General features: G+C 42.8%; 1 protein-coding gene across 2 annotated transcripts in view; it reads right to left on the bottom strand.

Annotated features, from left to right (window-relative positions):
- Positions 1-17,765, bottom strand: part of fmn1 (formin 1) — a 532,192-nt gene that overhangs the window by 192,711 nt on the left and 321,716 nt on the right. For both annotated transcript variants that reach the window (XM_038785764.1, XM_038785772.1), the window contains 4 exons: positions 14,244-14,373; positions 13,250-13,396; positions 5,151-5,210; positions 3,052-3,172 (listed from right to left, as the gene is read on the bottom strand). In XM_038785764.1, the coding sequence (XP_038641692.1) occupies positions 3,052-3,172; positions 5,151-5,210; positions 13,250-13,396; positions 14,244-14,373 (458 nt within the window). The remainder of the gene's footprint in view (positions 1-3,051; positions 3,173-5,150; positions 5,211-13,249; positions 13,397-14,243; positions 14,374-17,765) is intronic.

Genomic DNA, 17,765 nt, shown 5'->3' with positions numbered 1-17,765 from the left:
GGCTGGCATTTTCCCCCGCAGGGGATTGGGCCAGGGATGACTCACCCATGTGCCTTACAGGTGAGTTGGGGAGCTAGGGGTCACGTCAGGGGGTGGTGTCGAGAGATCAGGACACCATTTAATTTTTGAGGAGTTCCAGCGAATGGAGCTCCTCAGTGTAGAAAACAGGACTAATTGCGGCCTTGACGGGGTGTTCCCCGCTGAGGCCCTGGATTGCAACAAAGTCACGTTACATAATGTGGTGTTTCTTGGTGTTGCGAGCAGCAGGAAACACCGGGCTAACAGTCCTCGTGACTGGAACTCTGTTGGAATTCAGTGAGATCCTGCCCTATATCATTGAATGGCAGGGAATTAATTGTCATTTGAAAAGGAACAATGTTCAGGGATATGAGTAGAAGGAAGGAGAGTGACACTAAGTAAATCGATCATTCACAGAGAGCCTGTGCAGACACGGTGGGCTGAATGGCGTCCTTCTGCACTGTGCAAATTCTGTGGTTCTGTTTTCATTCCTGCATGAGGGCTTTCAAACATAGACCGTCAACTCTCTCACAATCAAGGAATGACTTCTGGAAGCCATTCCCTCAAAAATAGATAAATCGCGACGTGGTGGGTCACCTTGGGTTTCGAAGGCTCTCGTGGAAACCATTCCAGTCACTCACTACTTAACTGTATCTGAGTCACAGAGCAGCTCACAGAGGCAACAGAGTAAGAGGTCAAGCAAGTTAGCTGGCACCAAGAGTTGATATAGTGTGAGGAAATAGTTACAACGTAGGATGAAGGTTCTTTTTTGGCACCTTTGGTTGACCGTTATAATGGGAAGCAAAAATGACAACACTCCTCCAGCCTATTTTAAAATACTCATCTTACAAATCTTATCCTTTATGAGTTAGACGAACGCCTTTCCTGAACTGACACACTAAGTACTCACACCACCAAACCATAAAATAAATCTTATGCACCCTGTAATAGGGGCAACACTAGTTAATATTACTTAAATTATTCACATCTGAAGCCAATGGGTCTGTCTGGACAGTTGGGCCTGATGCTTCTTGGGAGTCAGTCTCTAATCACATCTGGTTTAGCTTTAGACTTTCACTGATATTTTGCCAGCAGCCACAACCTTTTAATGGCTGCAATAAATTAAAATGACTGTAAAATGTGAAAATCGTACACTAAATGAAACTTAAATCTGGGTACAATTTAACATTCTTTACAGAACATGACATGTATACAAATAGGTTCATTATTACCAATTTAAATAGCTTCAATATTACCAATTTTAAACATTTACATTTTGCAATCTATTTTGACATTAGGTTTCACAAAATTCTATCATATTTTAAACTCAAAACAGACGAATCTAAATAACTTGTGTTAAGCACATTTAGCTAAAAGCACCTTATCAATAAAGAATCATTTATCTTTTTCATTTATAATTTATTGTGGAAGGTGCCTGCATGTAGGTCCAAATGACACAGTAGCTGGACTTAATGTTGGAAACCTGCTGACAGGGGAGAGGAGATCAAACACAGATCATGTTTCTGCACAAACTACCAATAGAGAGGGCAGGGCAAGGTTTCTATGGGAGCCAAGGGATGAGGGAAGATAAGAGCACTCCTGTGTCCCTTGGTTGAACAAATAACAACTGATACTTTCCTACCACTGTGCCTGGGGATCGACAGAAGTGTTTTTCCACTAACCACCTTATTTTCGTTGTATGCACCAATTTATAATTCTGTTAAGGCCTCACCTTGAATGAACATATATTTTAAATTCTGCTAGGCATTAGACTAATCTTTTTCATCCAGAAGCTTTAATCTGTTACTTCAAAATATAAGTCACAAAAAAGTTTAAACAATTGTAGTCGATTAACTTTATTGTTAATACCATATGAACACCACTTAAGTGAAAAATAGGTGTATACTTAACAGCTTTAATTATACATATTATTTTTTCAGTTTAAGCACCATGAAATGAAATCACACCCATACTTATTCCTCCACCAAATTTGCTATATCACATTGTGCCTAAATTTCCTGCCAATTTCATTATTGCCAACATCCTCTTGAACGTAAAAGTTGTATTACATAAGAAAATAAATCAGTGCAAAAAATCAGGATCTGATGAAAGTACGGCACTCACAACACATACTCCTTCTTTAAGAATGAAACTAGAAGTTAAAATCCACCGAGCCATCATTCATGGGGATTAAGCACACCATATTCAAGAATATGCAATCAGGGAAACTGTTACATTTTTTATTCCACTCATACAGAAATTCATTCAAAGAAGCAGAAAAAGCAGGTCTCAGTACTACCTTTCCTCTTTGAAAAAAAAAACTTCTCAAAATGCTATAAAATAATATAAATCTAAGTTTATTTCCTTCTGCATCCAAAATTCTAGGCATCATTTTAAATTAATTTTGGCAGATTTGACAGAAGTGATCGTGGACAGCACCTTGCCATGGGAAAGAAGCCTTTATACTGAAATGTAATGCAGTTTTGATTTTGGGATAAAGGGATAGGTGGAAAACATCCAAAAATTCAGACACAGCATAACGGCAAGTGTAACTGCCATGCTCCCAATTCTTCTCAATCTCTTATGCTGATTTATGCCTCAGTTATGTGTGCCCCTCAATGCAAATATACAGTGTGGTGAATGTAATTCACACTAATATATATTATACCATGTCACTGTAAGCTCGACATACGAGCAGTTGCGTTGCCCTACCACTAGGGGGAGTTGCACTGGGAATGTACATGAGTTTGTACTTGGGCTCCACCCTTGGCTCCTCCCCCTAGACTGACGTATAAAGGATGATACTGAAGAGCCAGCCACCAGTTCATCTGGTGTTCATTGTGTTATAGGCTGGCTCTGTTGTAAGTTGATTAAAACCACTGTTCACATCCTAAAGCACGTGTCTCGTGAATTGATGGTCACATCACACAGGACATTTTACACTCACTTAAACATCATGTTTCATCAGTTCATTTTCTGAGTACCAAGTTTAATTATATTGAATATTTTAGATGGTTAAAAACATTGCAATACCTTCAAGGTCTTTTTTCAACTTCCTAAGATCCTTCCTGAGATCCTCAAACTTAACCTGCGAGGCTCGCATTAACTCCTGGGGTTCTGGTAAAGGATACACGCTCTTCTCTGTCCCTGCATCCTGTTATGAAATAGAAAGTGAACCATTAATATTTAGTCGTGATATCAGTGCAAAGATACATAGGCCGAAGTTTTCCTCATCCATGTCACCTGAGTATCAGTTGGAAATGGGTTTGCAGCCTGGTGGATATTCAAGTAGCTGGGACCATGTGTGGCATAAACACATTACCAATTGGTGTGGGGGCGGCACTTCATTTCAATATTAACTTGTGGTTGCATTGGTCCTGTGCAACATCGCCCATAGTTATGGTATGTGAAGAACCACCCATTTAAAATGAGTGCCCAATGTTACACTGTAATCTTGAGTGTTTGACAAGGACAGAGTGTTAGAAAGTTCTCCATTTTAGACATTTCTTAACCAATATTTATTTTTTATTTCTGTCTTTTTCTGATTGGCACCAATGGTCTGATGACTGCCAATTCACACGGCTGGATTCTTCTGCCTGGCCGGAGAATCCCCGTTTACGCCGGAATCGGGGGCGGCGCCGGTTTTGCGATGCTCCATCCCCTCAAAAACCCAAGTACACATGCCGTCTAGATGGCCTCAGGATGTCACCTGAAACCCTCCCCCGATGCGCCGTCCCCGATGGGACAAATCCCCGATGGCGTGGTAAACGTGTGCTCACACCATTCGGGGACCTCACGTGGCAGCTGCGGACTGAAACCAGCTCAGCCACAGTCGGGGGGGGGGGGGGGGGGGGGGGGGGAACCGTTCCTCTGCCAGGAGGGCCTTCGTTGGGGCTAGGGGGACTGGTGGGGGGTGGTCCAGGGGGTGGCAAAGCTGGTTACGGGGGAGCAGTTTTTGACAGGCTGGGTCATGCGCAGCCGCCGCATGCCACCACTGCGTGCATGCGTGGCCACGGACCCGGCCATTCTCCAGCCGTATCCGCAGGTAAAGCCGGGGGCTTTACGCTGTGCGGCTGCTCCCCCCGCCCCGCCACCAGTCGGAGGATCGGTGCAGGGGCACTGCTGACTTTTTGGACTCAGCCACAGGATCGGAGAATCCAGCCCTATGTTCTCCCGAAGGAGTGGTTACACCCACACTGGAAGTGCAAATCAGGAAGCGATTCTCAATCCTTAACCACACAAGTTTATGCATGGCGAGGATTGCGAGGGGTTCTTAATAACCCATTTGCATTGTCCCGCTGACGCGGGGCATGAAGCTCGATCCTGACGCCAGCATGCGACCGGCGCATTGGAAACAGATCGGTGCCTTCACCGACGCTGCATTCTCTACTGCATTGGGAACTCCTGGTGGGGGAATATCCACCCCAAAATCACAATATCACAGAGGATGGCCATCCTCATAACCACTTTGTGAAGCACTACCTTCACATCAACAGCTTCAAGACAATAGGTTGGCTACTAGGCTGGTCCATCACCTGTCTACAGATTCAAATTTGCGGTTGATTTTCCTTCACCTTCATTTTCTCTGAGCCTCTTGCAATTTCATGATGATAATGGTTTGAGATACTGATGGAAGCTCTATATGGCAATATTTGTTGGACTCCTTTTAGTACACTCCCCTTCAATTTTTCCACCCTTCTAAATTGAACTCACTCCATTTAAATAAACAACTGACATAATGCTAAAGAGTTTACTCAGGGCAATTTGGGACCAAATGCCTAGTTCCATTTGAATCTGTTCCGCGGTGACAATTCCACCAAGAGAATGTTTGAATGAAAATCAACTCATAACAGATCTGATCTATTTCCCAATGATTATTAAAGCAATGCAGATAAAACCCCTTTTAATTTACATCACAAGTAATTTGACACAGAGTTACAAAAGTGCCTCGACTGAAGGCTTTATAATTTCATACACATTTTTCAGAGAATAGTGACGAAATAGAAAACAAAATAGAAAACAACAGTTATATTGAAAATGAATTGATTTGAATACTTAATTGGTGTATGGTACATTGATTAAAAACTAAAAGTCAGTGCGACCAAAAATTGAAAGGACGATTTATTAATTACCTCGTCAAAATGATGCAAATAATAGGATGCAACAAAATCCACAAGACTGATTTGATTGTTCTGAAAGAGAAAATAAAGGTGAATGTTGTAAAATAATACTGTGAATAGTAAACACAAAGCAAAACAGTTGTGCTTTCTTGCAATTTTCTATTTCCCGCTAGATGACCACCAAAGGAATGCTATGCTGGTAGAGTTATCAAGAAGGAAACTGATGGTTTTAAAGTCAAGTCTGCAGGCCAAAGAGCTTTAATAAGAAGATGTTAATGCTGCAGGCCGGTATGCTACACTGCCCATTTGCCTGCGCAAACGGCCAGTGACGTTCATGTGGTCGGTCTCTTAAAATGCCCTTTTTTCACTGTAAGGCTGCAGATGAGGAGACACTAGAAATATCATGAATACACAACAGTTTCCTCCCCATTTAAATCAAAGATCCAAGACACAATAAATGGTATAACATTAACAATCAATAAACAACAGTCAACACATCAAATGTTTTGGAGGCTGTCATTCTCTGTGTGATTGTCTGCGAACCTCAGGTGTCTGCCCTTTAGTCCTTGCTGTAACCTCTGGTGTCTTTGGCTTGGTTTGGATATTGTCTGTGGTCATTTTAACCGGAGTAGTGATCAGAGGTTGTCTTGGTGTCTGGTTCTCAATGGAGGTACTGCTTTCCCCTATTGGTGTGGTTAGTGTCATGTTCTCGGGAAGGTCCAGGCCGTCTCTGGGCACAGCCGGATTTAGAATCTCGTCGGTTCTGTCTCTGACAAATTGGTTCTTGACGCCAAAAGTTAATCCGCATTTCTCCTCCATATGAAATGAAATGAAATGAAATGAAAATTGCTTATTGTCACGAGTCGGCTTCAAATGAAATTACTGTGAAAAGCCCCTAGTCGCCACATTCTGGCGCCTGTTCGGGGAGGCTGTTACAGGAATCGAACCGTGCTTGCTGGCCTGCTTGGTCTGCTTTCAAAGCCAGCGAATTAGCCCTGTGCTAAACAGCCCCATATTGTATTGTCTCGGGTTTGTACGGTGTAGTCGCCTGGTCTAGTCCGTGCTAAGATGGAGGCAGGTTTCCATTTTTAACTTGTGGTATAAATTCCTTGCCAGAACTTTATGCCCAGATGAAAAACACAACGTTTTACCTTGTTCTACCAGCATATGACATGATCCTGCTGCTTTTTCTCAACAATTTATTTTGTCTTGGACCATTAAAGCAAATTGAATGCCGTGCGTAGTTGGCGTCGAACCATCAGCAATGGCTGAGAAACTTAGGTTGTTGAGTGCACAGCATTCCTGTATGTGATCGGGAATTGACTCAAATGTTTTGACAATGCAGCATGAGGAGACAACCTGCCTGTATGGATAATTCAAGTCTTCAATTCATAGTTTGCTCCTGAAGTCTTTCCTAAAGCAGTCAGTAATGGATCATTTCTGGTGTGCTTTTTACTGCGGTTACAGCAGACATGTCTACTTGCTCAAAGTAGAAAATGTTTCCTCACAAACTTCTTATCAATGAACTATTTGGTAAGGATGGTCACAGAGTCAATCTGCGCTCCCTGAAGGTTTGACTGATGATACTTGACCGTGTATGTGTGTGCTGACAAGAGCAATGCCCACTTGCTGCTTTTGATCGAATCCCAGTATGAGATCCAAGAATCGTTGTTAGTGGACAGTGGTCCATCAATAAAGTGAATTTCCTCCCAAACACGAATTGTTAGAATTGTTTTATTCCACAAATGATTCCGAGGGCTTCTTTACCTGCGTATAATTGCTTTAGGTTTTATTCAAAGTCCTGGACGCGAAGGCCATCGGTTTCTCTTCTCCTGTGGACATTACGTGGGGAACATAATGAGGTTATTCATGAAGGCCCCTCATTCTCAACCTTGCCCTTCACCTGAGGTGTGGTGATCCTCAGGTCAAATCATCACCAGTCAGCTCTCCACCTCAAAGGGGAAAGCATCCTATGGCCACCCGGGACTATGGCGACTTTACCTTTAGCCTTTAAGCATCTCATCTGACTTTCTTCCTTGGTCTTCAGCTTTACTGAGATATCCTTCATGCATCCCAGCTCACCGTTTAAGACACTGGCATGTTTCTTCAAGATTTTCTGTAGACCTGATTCGGAATCTATCATGAGATTCAACTCAGTCCAATTTAATCTGACCTTTTCCAGCCAAGTTCTTTCCATTAGTTTTGGATAATTTCCTTTGTCTTGTTCAAGGACAAATCTGCCATCTCCATTTAATTGCACTGTTACATCAATACTGCCCCTCAACAGAACTACTTCCCCAAGTATAGGCTTTTAACACTATCATTGAGGGTTTCAGAGCAATATGTTGGAGCTTTTCTTGATAAACGATTTAGATTATTTGGAGACTTGGGCGGAGAGATGGCAGATGGAGTTTAATCTGGACAAATGTGAGGTAATGTATTTTGGAAGGTCAAATGCAGGTAATGAATATACAGTAAATGGTAGAACCCTCAAGAGTATTGACAGTCAGAGAGATCTAAGTGTACAGGTCCACAGGTCACTGAAGGGGGCAACACAGGTGGAGAAGGTAGTCAAGAAGGCATACGGAATGCTTGCCTACATTGTCCGGGGCATTGACTATAAAAATTGGCAAGTCATGTTGCAGCTGTATAGAACCTTAGTTCAGCCACACTTCAATTCTGGTCGCCACACTATCAGAAGCATGTGGAGCCTTTAGAGAGGGTGCAGAAGAGATTTACCAGGATCTTGCCTGGTATGGAGGGCATTAGCTATGAGGAGAGGTTGAATAAACTCGGTTTGTTCTCACTGGAACGATGGAGGTTGAGGGGCGATCTGATAGATGTCTACAAAATTATGAGGGGCATAGACAGGGTGGATAGTCAGAGACTTTTTCCCAGCCTAGAGGGGTCAATTACTAGGTGGCATAGGTCTAAGTGCGAGGGGTAAGGTTTAGAGGAGATGTATGAGGCAAGTTTTTTACACAGAAGATAGCGGGTGCCTGGAACGTGCTGCCGGAGGAGGTGGTGGAAGCAGGGACAATAGTGATGTTTAAGGGGCATCTTGACAAATAAATGAATAGGATGGGAATAGAGGGATACGGACCCGGAAGTGTAGAAGATTTTAGTTTAGATGGGCAGCATGGTCGGCACAGGCTTGGAGGGCCAAAGGGCCTGCTCCTGTGCTGTACTTTTCTTTGTTCTTTATACAGCACATGACATGTTTCTTTCCAAAGTTGCTTTCTTCGGATTCTTCAATGATTTTTCGTTTCCTCCAGTGGCTCCACCGTTGTTTGGTTCCCTTGTTTCAGTTTTCATGTAACGAAGATTTTAATTATTTATTCTTCTTTTCGTGTTTCTACAAATGCTGTTTGACTTTCTTTTCAGGTGCCTACGGACGCTGTTCACCTACCTCGCTGCCTGTTTTTATGTGGTGGTTTTAAAATTAAGTCTGCAGGCCTCAGAGGATCAAACAAATGAAGAGCTTTATTAAGAAGCTGATGACATTGCAGGCTGCTATTTTACACTGCCCGTCTGCCCGTTGCCAATGATGTCCCGTCATTGGTATCTGAATCTGCCTCTGTTCCACTGCAAGGCTGCTAATGAGGAACATAGAACATACAGTGCAGAAGGAGCCCATTCGGCCCATTGAGTCTGCACCGACCCACTTCCACCCAATCCCCATAACCCCTCCTAACCTTTTTGGACACTAAATGAACTTTAGCATGGCCAATCCACCTAACCTGCACATCTTTGGACTGTGGGAAGAAACCGGAGCACCCGGAGGATACCCACGCAAACACGGGAGAACGTGCAGACTCCGCACAGACAGTGACCCAGCGGGGAATCGAAACTGAGATTGTGGCACTGTGAAGCAACAGTGCCAGCCACTTGTGCTACCGTGCTGCCCTCGAAGAAGCACTAGAAATGCCATGAATACAAAACAGAAATAATATTTTGTTTTTACAAGCGGACACTGGCATAAAAATTTACTTCAGGTTTTAATTATGCATCTTATTTTTTCACTTAACAAAATATGGGCTATTCTGACAAAAACAAAAATCATCTTGAAGGACATTCACAAATGAAGGCTTAATGCATTTGTCTGAAATTCCTGTCTATTGATTCAACAAAGGAAATGGCAGCTCTGAAAGTCATGGTAGCAAGTCTCGGAACCTTGCCATGAACCCTGCTGAATTAACCAAGCCAGGAGAGGTCTCCTGGTTTGAGAGCCTTGGTTGGGCTGGAGCACTTTGTGCTCCCCAGCCCCTATCATGAAGTGATTGTAAAGTCCTTGCTGGTTTGATGACAGGGTGGGTGTGGGGTTGGGTGTTGATTCCTGTATACAACTGAGGCTTCTTTCAAACTAAAGAAAAAATCCACAGCATACCTCCAAGGATCCATTCAGTCATTGACCCAAGCCCAGCTTCTCGGCTGAGCTCCAAAACCAATAGCAGGTCAGCAACTATACCCAGGCTAAATTAGATGCCTCTGCTTGCCATATGTTAAGCCCCAAAGAAGGTCCAAAATATGCAAACTCCAACATTCATGGTGCTCGGTTCAGGTCCTGGCTTCAGGCCCTTAGATTAATAACTTTGTTAGAAACCAAAGTCCTTCCCTCTCAAGGGCATCCACAAAATTTGGGTGCAGGACCGGTCCTATTTTCTCAAAGTTCCAGTCAAGTTTTGAGCTATTTTGGCAGACTTTCCGTGGGACATCACCTGACCAGCTGCAAAATTATGGGGCCACCTTAAAGAGAAAAATAAACTGCTAAATGTCCCTATTTAAAAGAGCAATTTCAGAACTACAGGTTAAGTATTTGTCCTCTCCTTATGAACTCCTCTTCCTCATCTAAAAATCATGCAGTGCAGTTAGAACAGAGGAACATGTATCGTCACCACTTTGTCTGCGACAAAACAGCCGGCTTGATTGGTACTCCGTCCACCACCTTAAAGATTCATTCCCTCTGCTGATGCACAGTAGCAGCCCTGTGTCCCATCTACAAGATGCAATGCAGCAACTCACCAAGACACCTTCTTCCAAACCTGCGACTTCTACCACCTAGAAGGAAATGCGGAGCAGATACATCGGAACACCACCACCTGAAAGTTTCCCATCAAGCCATACACCAACTTGACTTGAAAATATATCGCTGTTCCTTCATTGACATTGAGCCAAAGTCCTGGAACTCCCTTCCTAACACCACGAGTACCTACACCACATGGACTACAGTGGTTCAAGAACGGGCTATTCATCACCTTCTCAAGGGAACTTAGGGGTGGGCAATAAATAGAGGCCAAGCCCAGAGATATCCCTAATCTCATGAACAAATAAAAAAGTCTGATGCAATTTAAATAGAAAAATAAGTACGCAAGTATTAGAAAAAATGAAAAAGCCAAAAATGTTGGCCTACACTGTAAAAATAATAAATATGTGGAGTAAAATGCACCAACATCTAGCAGTAAATCTAAAATAGATTTTTTTAAATGTTCCAACGTCAGTGCAACAAATTTTCCTGTAGTTGAGCAGGTCAAATTCCGGGATCACGATTTTATATAAAGGAGCTGCTCGCAAAGGTCAGAGGCTCAAAATCCTGTGATTCGGGAGAAGAACATTTGAAATAAATATTCATGGCACTGTGGTTCACACCTGAATCGCAGTTCCCTCTGGTCCAAAATATTGCAACTCACACACTGCAGTGTGCCACAATCCAGGCCATGAGGTTACATGCCAGATCTCCTAACCCACACCTACCATGAGGAAGGCTCCATGTAACGTTGTTATTTTTGTTTTGTGCCATATGCTAGTTCACAAGACTATATTTTTTATGTTAGTTCAAACTTGGCTCTGCTAATAATAATAATAATCTTTATTAGTGTCACAAGTAGGATTACATTAACACCGCAATGAAGTTACTGTGAAAATCCCCCAGTCGCCACACTCCAGCACCTGTTCGGGTACACAGAGGGAGAATTTACAATGTCCAATTCATCTAACAAGCATGTCTTTCGGTATTTGTGCATCCGGAGTAAACCCATACAGACACGGGGAGAATGTGCAGACTCCGCACTGATATTGACCCAAGCCGGGAATTGAACCCGGGTCCCTGGAGATGTGAAGCAACAGTGCTACCCACTGGGCGACTATCCTGGTGTCTCAAACTTTACAGTACCTTTTAAAAGCCAATCATTTCTTAGTAATAGGTATCTTTCTCAACATACCAAAAATGCCATCCTTCAAATTATTTGTAATAAAAGCAATTTTAAAAATGATTAAAACAATTTCAAGCCCTTTCTGTCATTATTGCTGAATTTAATGTTTTTGAGAAAGTCGTAAAGAGACTGGTAAAACATTTCAAAACGTTTCTTATTAAATCAAGCTGGAGATGGATGAGAATTGCAGTGCTAAATGTATTCTGTTTGTCTCATTTTTCAATTGGTTGCTTTTACATTTTGCATCACGGTAACATCCTTCAACGTATAATTTTCATGCATCAAATTACATTTAAATAATTTATTTATTCATTCATGGGATGTGGATGTCGCTGGCAAGGCCAGCATTTGTTACCCATCCCTAATTACCCTCAAACTGAGTGGCTTGTTCGGCCATTTCAGAGGGCAGTTAAGAGTCAACCACATCGCTTTGAGTCTGGAGTCACATGTGAAATGAAATTAAATGAAATGAAATGAAAATCGCTTATTGTCACGAGTAGGCTTCAATGAAGTTACTGTGAAAAGCCCCTAGTCGCCACATTCCGGCGCTTGTCCGGGGAGGCTGGTACGGGAATCAAACCGTGCTGCTGGCCTGCTTGCTTGGTCTGCTTTATAAGCCAGCGATTTAGCCTTGTGAGCTAAACCAGCCCCTAGGACAAACCAGGCAAGGATGGCAGATTTCCTTCCCTAATGAACACTAATGAAACAGATGGGTTTTTGGAACAATTGACAGTAGCTGTCATGGTCACCATTACTGAGATCAGCTGTCAATTTCAGATTTAGTAATCAATTGAGTTTAAATTCCACCAGTTGCCGGGGTGGGATTTCTAGGCTATCCAAGTCCATCATGGTTCAACTAATACACAGATTATACTGGTACTAGAAGCTGTAACCTAGATCTCAGCTGCAGAAGATGCTATTTACTAGTTCATGAAATGACTTAATATACAAGGGACTTCAAAGAATCTTAACTACTTATATACAATGTGTACTTTCATTCGCATTTCACGATTAAAATTTAAATGTACTGGTGGACAATGTTCCTGCATGGAAGGTGGTCCAGAAAAGTAAAGGACCATGAACTCAAAGAGAAAGTGGTAATACAACTTCAGTCAACAATTTCCTTTGGATTACTTCATTCCTGATGCCACAAACTAATCGGTCGCGAACTGTATTATCCAAAGTTTGGATGAATTTACAGTACTTTGATAGCTTTCACATCAACGCAGCAAATTGTGAAATATTTTCCCCTTCCTCCTGGCACGAAGGTGAAAGCGGAATTGTTCCGCTGTTAATAATGCAGAGGGAGCGAAATGTTCTTGCAAGACAGTCATTACCTCATCATATGACGTGTCTCCAGGTTTAGTTGGGAGTACTACATTCTGTAGTAACACAAATGTTTTCCTCCCAACTGAGCTGAGAATGGCCGCGGTATGTAGCTCTGCTGGTGTCCGATTGGCTTTAAGAAATGACTGGAACCCGCATCCCATGAACAAATATATTTAAAAACAATTGTCTAACATTGCCAGCTAGCTGCAGCTGGTTAATAATGGTAAGTGCAAGTAGTCAGCTCCCGGCATAATTATATTTCTCCCAGATCTCTTTGGTCCTTATCCTCCTGTGTCAGCAAACCTGAGAAGAAAGTCCCTATTATAACCCCATGGGACCCTAGGGATGAACTAATGAATCTCCCCATGAGCCTCGTGGAGTACGCGTTCCCTTGCTGAGGGAAGTCATTTCCTAAATTATCAAAATGTGATTCTCCTACAGATGTACATCCAACACTGGCCTTGTCAGTCACTCCCATGCTCCCACAAAGGAACAAAACATATACATTGTTTGCTGGGAGACAGTTATTCATCATCGGGCGTTGCCCACAGTCAGAATTTAGGCTCAACATACCCTGCTTTTGACATCCTTTAACTTTGGGAGAATTTCGAGACCAAATCCATCAGCCTGGCCACGTGTCCTGTTCCCGCCATTCATGTGATTTCCAAAGGCCAGAATGAGTCCAAGCACAATCTTCACATTTTGCTGATCTGTCAAACTCTGCTCAAAGGAAAGTACAGTATGTCAATGAGGGAGTGGTTTTCTTTCACCATTCGGATAACAGTCTGTCATTTAACATTACAGCAGTTTCCATTCCTATTTACATCAAGAGACAAAATCTGTAAGTCATGAGACCACAGATAAAATCATACAGTTGGCTGGTTAATGTATTTTGGAATAAGTCTGCACTCATTTTAAACAGAACAGTGGGTATTCAAAACTCGACAAAGTGACAATAAAGTGAAAATAAGCGACCACTGGTTGAACAATGATAGATCATATGAAAAGATGGCAATTGGGAGAAAAGATTTGTAGATCCATCTGGAAACAAAAGTCAACCAAATGACTTCAGCAGGAGATGATCTGAAGTATCTCAATTTAAACACAGGGAATAGAGGGGTGTCTGGTTTATTCAATCTTTTACTGTTCACGGAAAGCTAAAATACCGGGTGGAATTTTCCAGGCCTTTCTGCCGTCAGGATCTTCCGATCCCGCCAAAGGCGACCTCTGATGCGGGTTCCCCGATGGCAGCACGGACGAGGAATGTAAATCACCATCAACTTCGCCAGGACCGCAAGATTCCACCAGCAGCTGACAGTGGGAGGCTGGAGAATCCAGCTCATCAAGTAAAATAATATAATTGTTGGAGCATCATCATCACATGGACTGCAACAACTCAAGGATACGGCGCACTATCACCTCTTCAATGCAGCAAGGGAGGGACAATAAATGCAGTTTTATCATCGCCAGCCCCATCCCGAAAACAAATAAACTGTTACAGATTTCAGCAGATTGTTGACAACTTGTAAATATTTTTGGGTTGACACCAAATATACAATAATCATACCTTGCTCAGGTGTAGAACATTCCCTACTTTACGGCGTATTGTGCAGATTCCTTCCATGAAGACAGACTGGAATATGATACAGTGGGTACGTTCGGGAAAGTTAGGAATCTGTGATAATTCATACAAGAACCTATTGAGGAGTGATAAGTGATTTATGTCAGAGACTGCTATTTTGAATGCTCATGAAATGAAGAAAGCAACTGGTGTAAAAACGGCATAAATAAAAGCAATGACATTAATGTGTTGTTGAGGTTGTTAAGGGTACACCTTCTGTTTTGAATTCCAGTAGGTAAAGTCCAATGTTTTAATAAGCTGCAATGACAAACTCAGCAGAGTAGAGATGGAGTGATAATTAAAATATGGGTGAATGCCACTGCCCTAATTAATCCAAGCTGCTCTATTAGTAGCTAAAAGTCAAGTTGCTTTTATGTTCGCAATTTCATAACCCTACCCTTTGTTGTGATTGATTGATCACTATATGGAACTGAATTTAACATTGTTGTGCCTGCTTTATGGGCCTAAAACTAATTTAGCAGGGCAGGGGCCCGTTTCCGATCTGCAAGGGTGTTCAAGACCAGTGCTAAATTGGTCAGTGCCTTTTATTAATGTGCCCCCATGGTGGTCATCTGAAATGAACTCGAGCCTTATTTTGATATTGAAATAAGTCTCATTTCTGACCTGGACTTCGAAGTTTGTTTGCTCTGTTCAGAGTTTGCGACTGAACTGCATTACTGAGCCTTGAGCAGACTGACCAGCGGTTTAGTAAATGGCGAATGGAGGCCATTTATTAAAATCCTTCTGATGTCAGGAGGAGCAGCAGTAACCTTCCAGGGGACTACCCACAACCCTCGCTGGATTGGCAACCAGTTCCATCCCAGAAGATCCTGATCGGTGCCTAATATATTTGGGCTAATTTAGTCTATAGGTGTCTGCGTTTCACCATTGCTGTTCACTGCCCGAATCCAGCCTGGCTTACTTTATCCTTTCATGAGAAGTGGGTATTGCTGCAAGTCCAGCATTTGTTGCTGCACCCAAATTTCCTCTGGTCATTTCAGCATCAACCACATTGCTGTGGGTCTGGAGTCACATTCCCTTTCCGAAAGGACATTTATGAGCAAGATGGGTTTTTACAACAATTGACCATGGTTTCATTAGACTTTTAATTCCAGATTTCTTTCATTTGCTGTGGTGGGATTCAAACTTGGATCCCCAAAGCATTACCGTGGGTCTCTGGGTTACTAGTCTAATCACAATATCATTATCCCACAACCTCCCGAGTACCATGACCTGGAAATGCAGGGCATCTCAGACAGCAACTTCCTGATTTAGGCATTTAACTGCACAAATGTGCTGTCTGATTTCCATGTTACTAACAGTCAACACTCATTGCCTCATCATGATTATTACCACAAAATTTAGCCCATTGTGAAACAATAACAAATGAAAGGCATACCTTTTTTGATTTTTTAAAAATAACTTTGCTACTTTACAAAACATTTAAATAACTGAATCAGTGACTCCAAGAGCCAAGCTCAGTATTGTCTCCGTGTCAATGCCAGTTTCAGAACATTCAGCATTCCAACAATCCTACAGTGAGCTGAAAGTTTATTTTTCGCTATCTTTGATGAATATTGTTTTACAAATCTCACCAATTTTTTTTTGAATGTAATAGAATTTATTGTTCTGGATTTCAAAGCAATATTATTACATCTTGAAAAATTGTGGGGTTTGATATCATGAGGGAGGCATTTAACATAACCCAGAGAGATGAGCACCAACTAAATTCTGAACCCATTTGGGCTGGTTTGTGATAACGGGTGTGATCTACCGGCTGTTCATATCTGCGGGATATTCCGGTCCCACTCCGGCGCACAGGTTTCTCGAGGACGAGGGGTGCAGTCACCGGAATGACGGCGGTGTAGGTAAATCCCACTGGCGTGCCGCCTCCGTCGCCGAAAAACACGTGGTGGGTTGGTCGGCAAATCCCGCCCAAAAAGCTGAAATTGATTCGATTTCAAATTGTCACTCATTCCACTGGGCAAGCTTCAATCTTAATTCATGTATGTGTTTCTTATTTACCTTGTATCTTGATTTAAGATTTGCTCACATTGCCACCTGATTTTATTTGCATATCCATAGCTGTCTGCATTTGATTTGAAATTTGTTTGCCATACTTTCTGAGATAAGATTTCTAAATTTAGCTGTCACCCTTTGCTCTCTGACCCTTGTTTCCTGGCTGCTCATTTGTGTAGGCTGAACTCCGCATCTGCAGCCTTGCCCAGCATTTCAGAGTGCTCTGGAGTTTCACCCCATTGGGAAGCACGGGGGCACAGTGGTTAGCACTACTTATCTTAGAATGTACCGTGCAGAAGGAGGCCATTCAGCCCATCGAGTCTTCACTGGCTCTTGGAAAGAGCACCCTACCCAAGCCCAAACCTCCACCCTATCCCCATAACCCCATCCAACACTGAGGGAAATTTTGGACACTAAGGGCAATTTAGCATGGCCACTCCACCTAAGCTGCACATCTTTCGACGATGGGAGGAAACCGGAGCACCCGGAGGAAATTCACGCAGGCATGGGGAGAACATCCAGACTCCACACAGTGAGCCAAGCAGGGAATTGAACCTGAGACCCTGGAGCTGTGAAGCAATTATGCTAACCACTATGCTACCTCACAGCACCAGGGACCTGGGTTTGATTCCGGCCTTGAGTGACTGTCTGTGTGTGTGGCGTCTGCATGTTCTCCCCATATCGGCATAGATTTCCTCCGGGTGCTCCGGTTTCCTCCCACAGTCCAAAGGTGTACAAGTTAGGTGGATTGACCATGCTAAATTAATGATCCCTTAGTGTCCAAATGTATGCAGGTTAACTGGGGTTGCAGGATAGGGCAGTGACTGGGTCTAGGTAGGGTGCTCTTTCAGAGGGTCAGTGCAAACTCGATGGGCCAAATGGCTTCCTCTGTACTCTAGGGATTCTATGATTCTATAGACCTTCTGTAACAACCACTCCTGGTCACAATGAACAAGGGGGTTAAAATAAAAACACACTTTTTTAAGAATAAAAATACTCATAGGATTTTTCATTGTCACATATAGTAATATCTTCAATTTCTGGAGGCTAGCAGTCAACCGTAGAGCATTCTGTCCATCACAATTCTGTCCGCCATGAAACCCATTCACTTAGTATAGCAGAACGTAAATATTGGTGAATAGAGAGACATGTTGTCGAAGCTGTACATCTTACACACATCAGGACAAACACAGAAATGCAACATTTCAGACAATCGGATGACTTATAATACTCGAGAAAAGGGTGCTGATTGGCTGAGGTGTTGTGCCTCTAGCTTCCCATGACAACAGTTCAGCCAGAGCTACCTGCCCTGGGACCCATGACACTTATCTTCTCGTCAGCTTTCCGGACTTGGTCTTGGGCTTCCTGGTACAGTTCCTCTTCCGTCCAGTGCAGCTTTGTTGCTGCAGTCACTGGAAGGTGGGTCCCCTTCCTGGGTGAAGGGAGTGG

Source organism: Scyliorhinus canicula, chromosome 2, assembly GCF_902713615.1.
Source record: "Scyliorhinus canicula chromosome 2, sScyCan1.1, whole genome shotgun sequence".
Lineage (NCBI taxonomy): Eukaryota > Metazoa > Chordata > Chondrichthyes > Carcharhiniformes > Scyliorhinidae > Scyliorhinus > Scyliorhinus canicula.
This window is presented reverse-complemented; position numbering and strand designations above follow the sequence as displayed.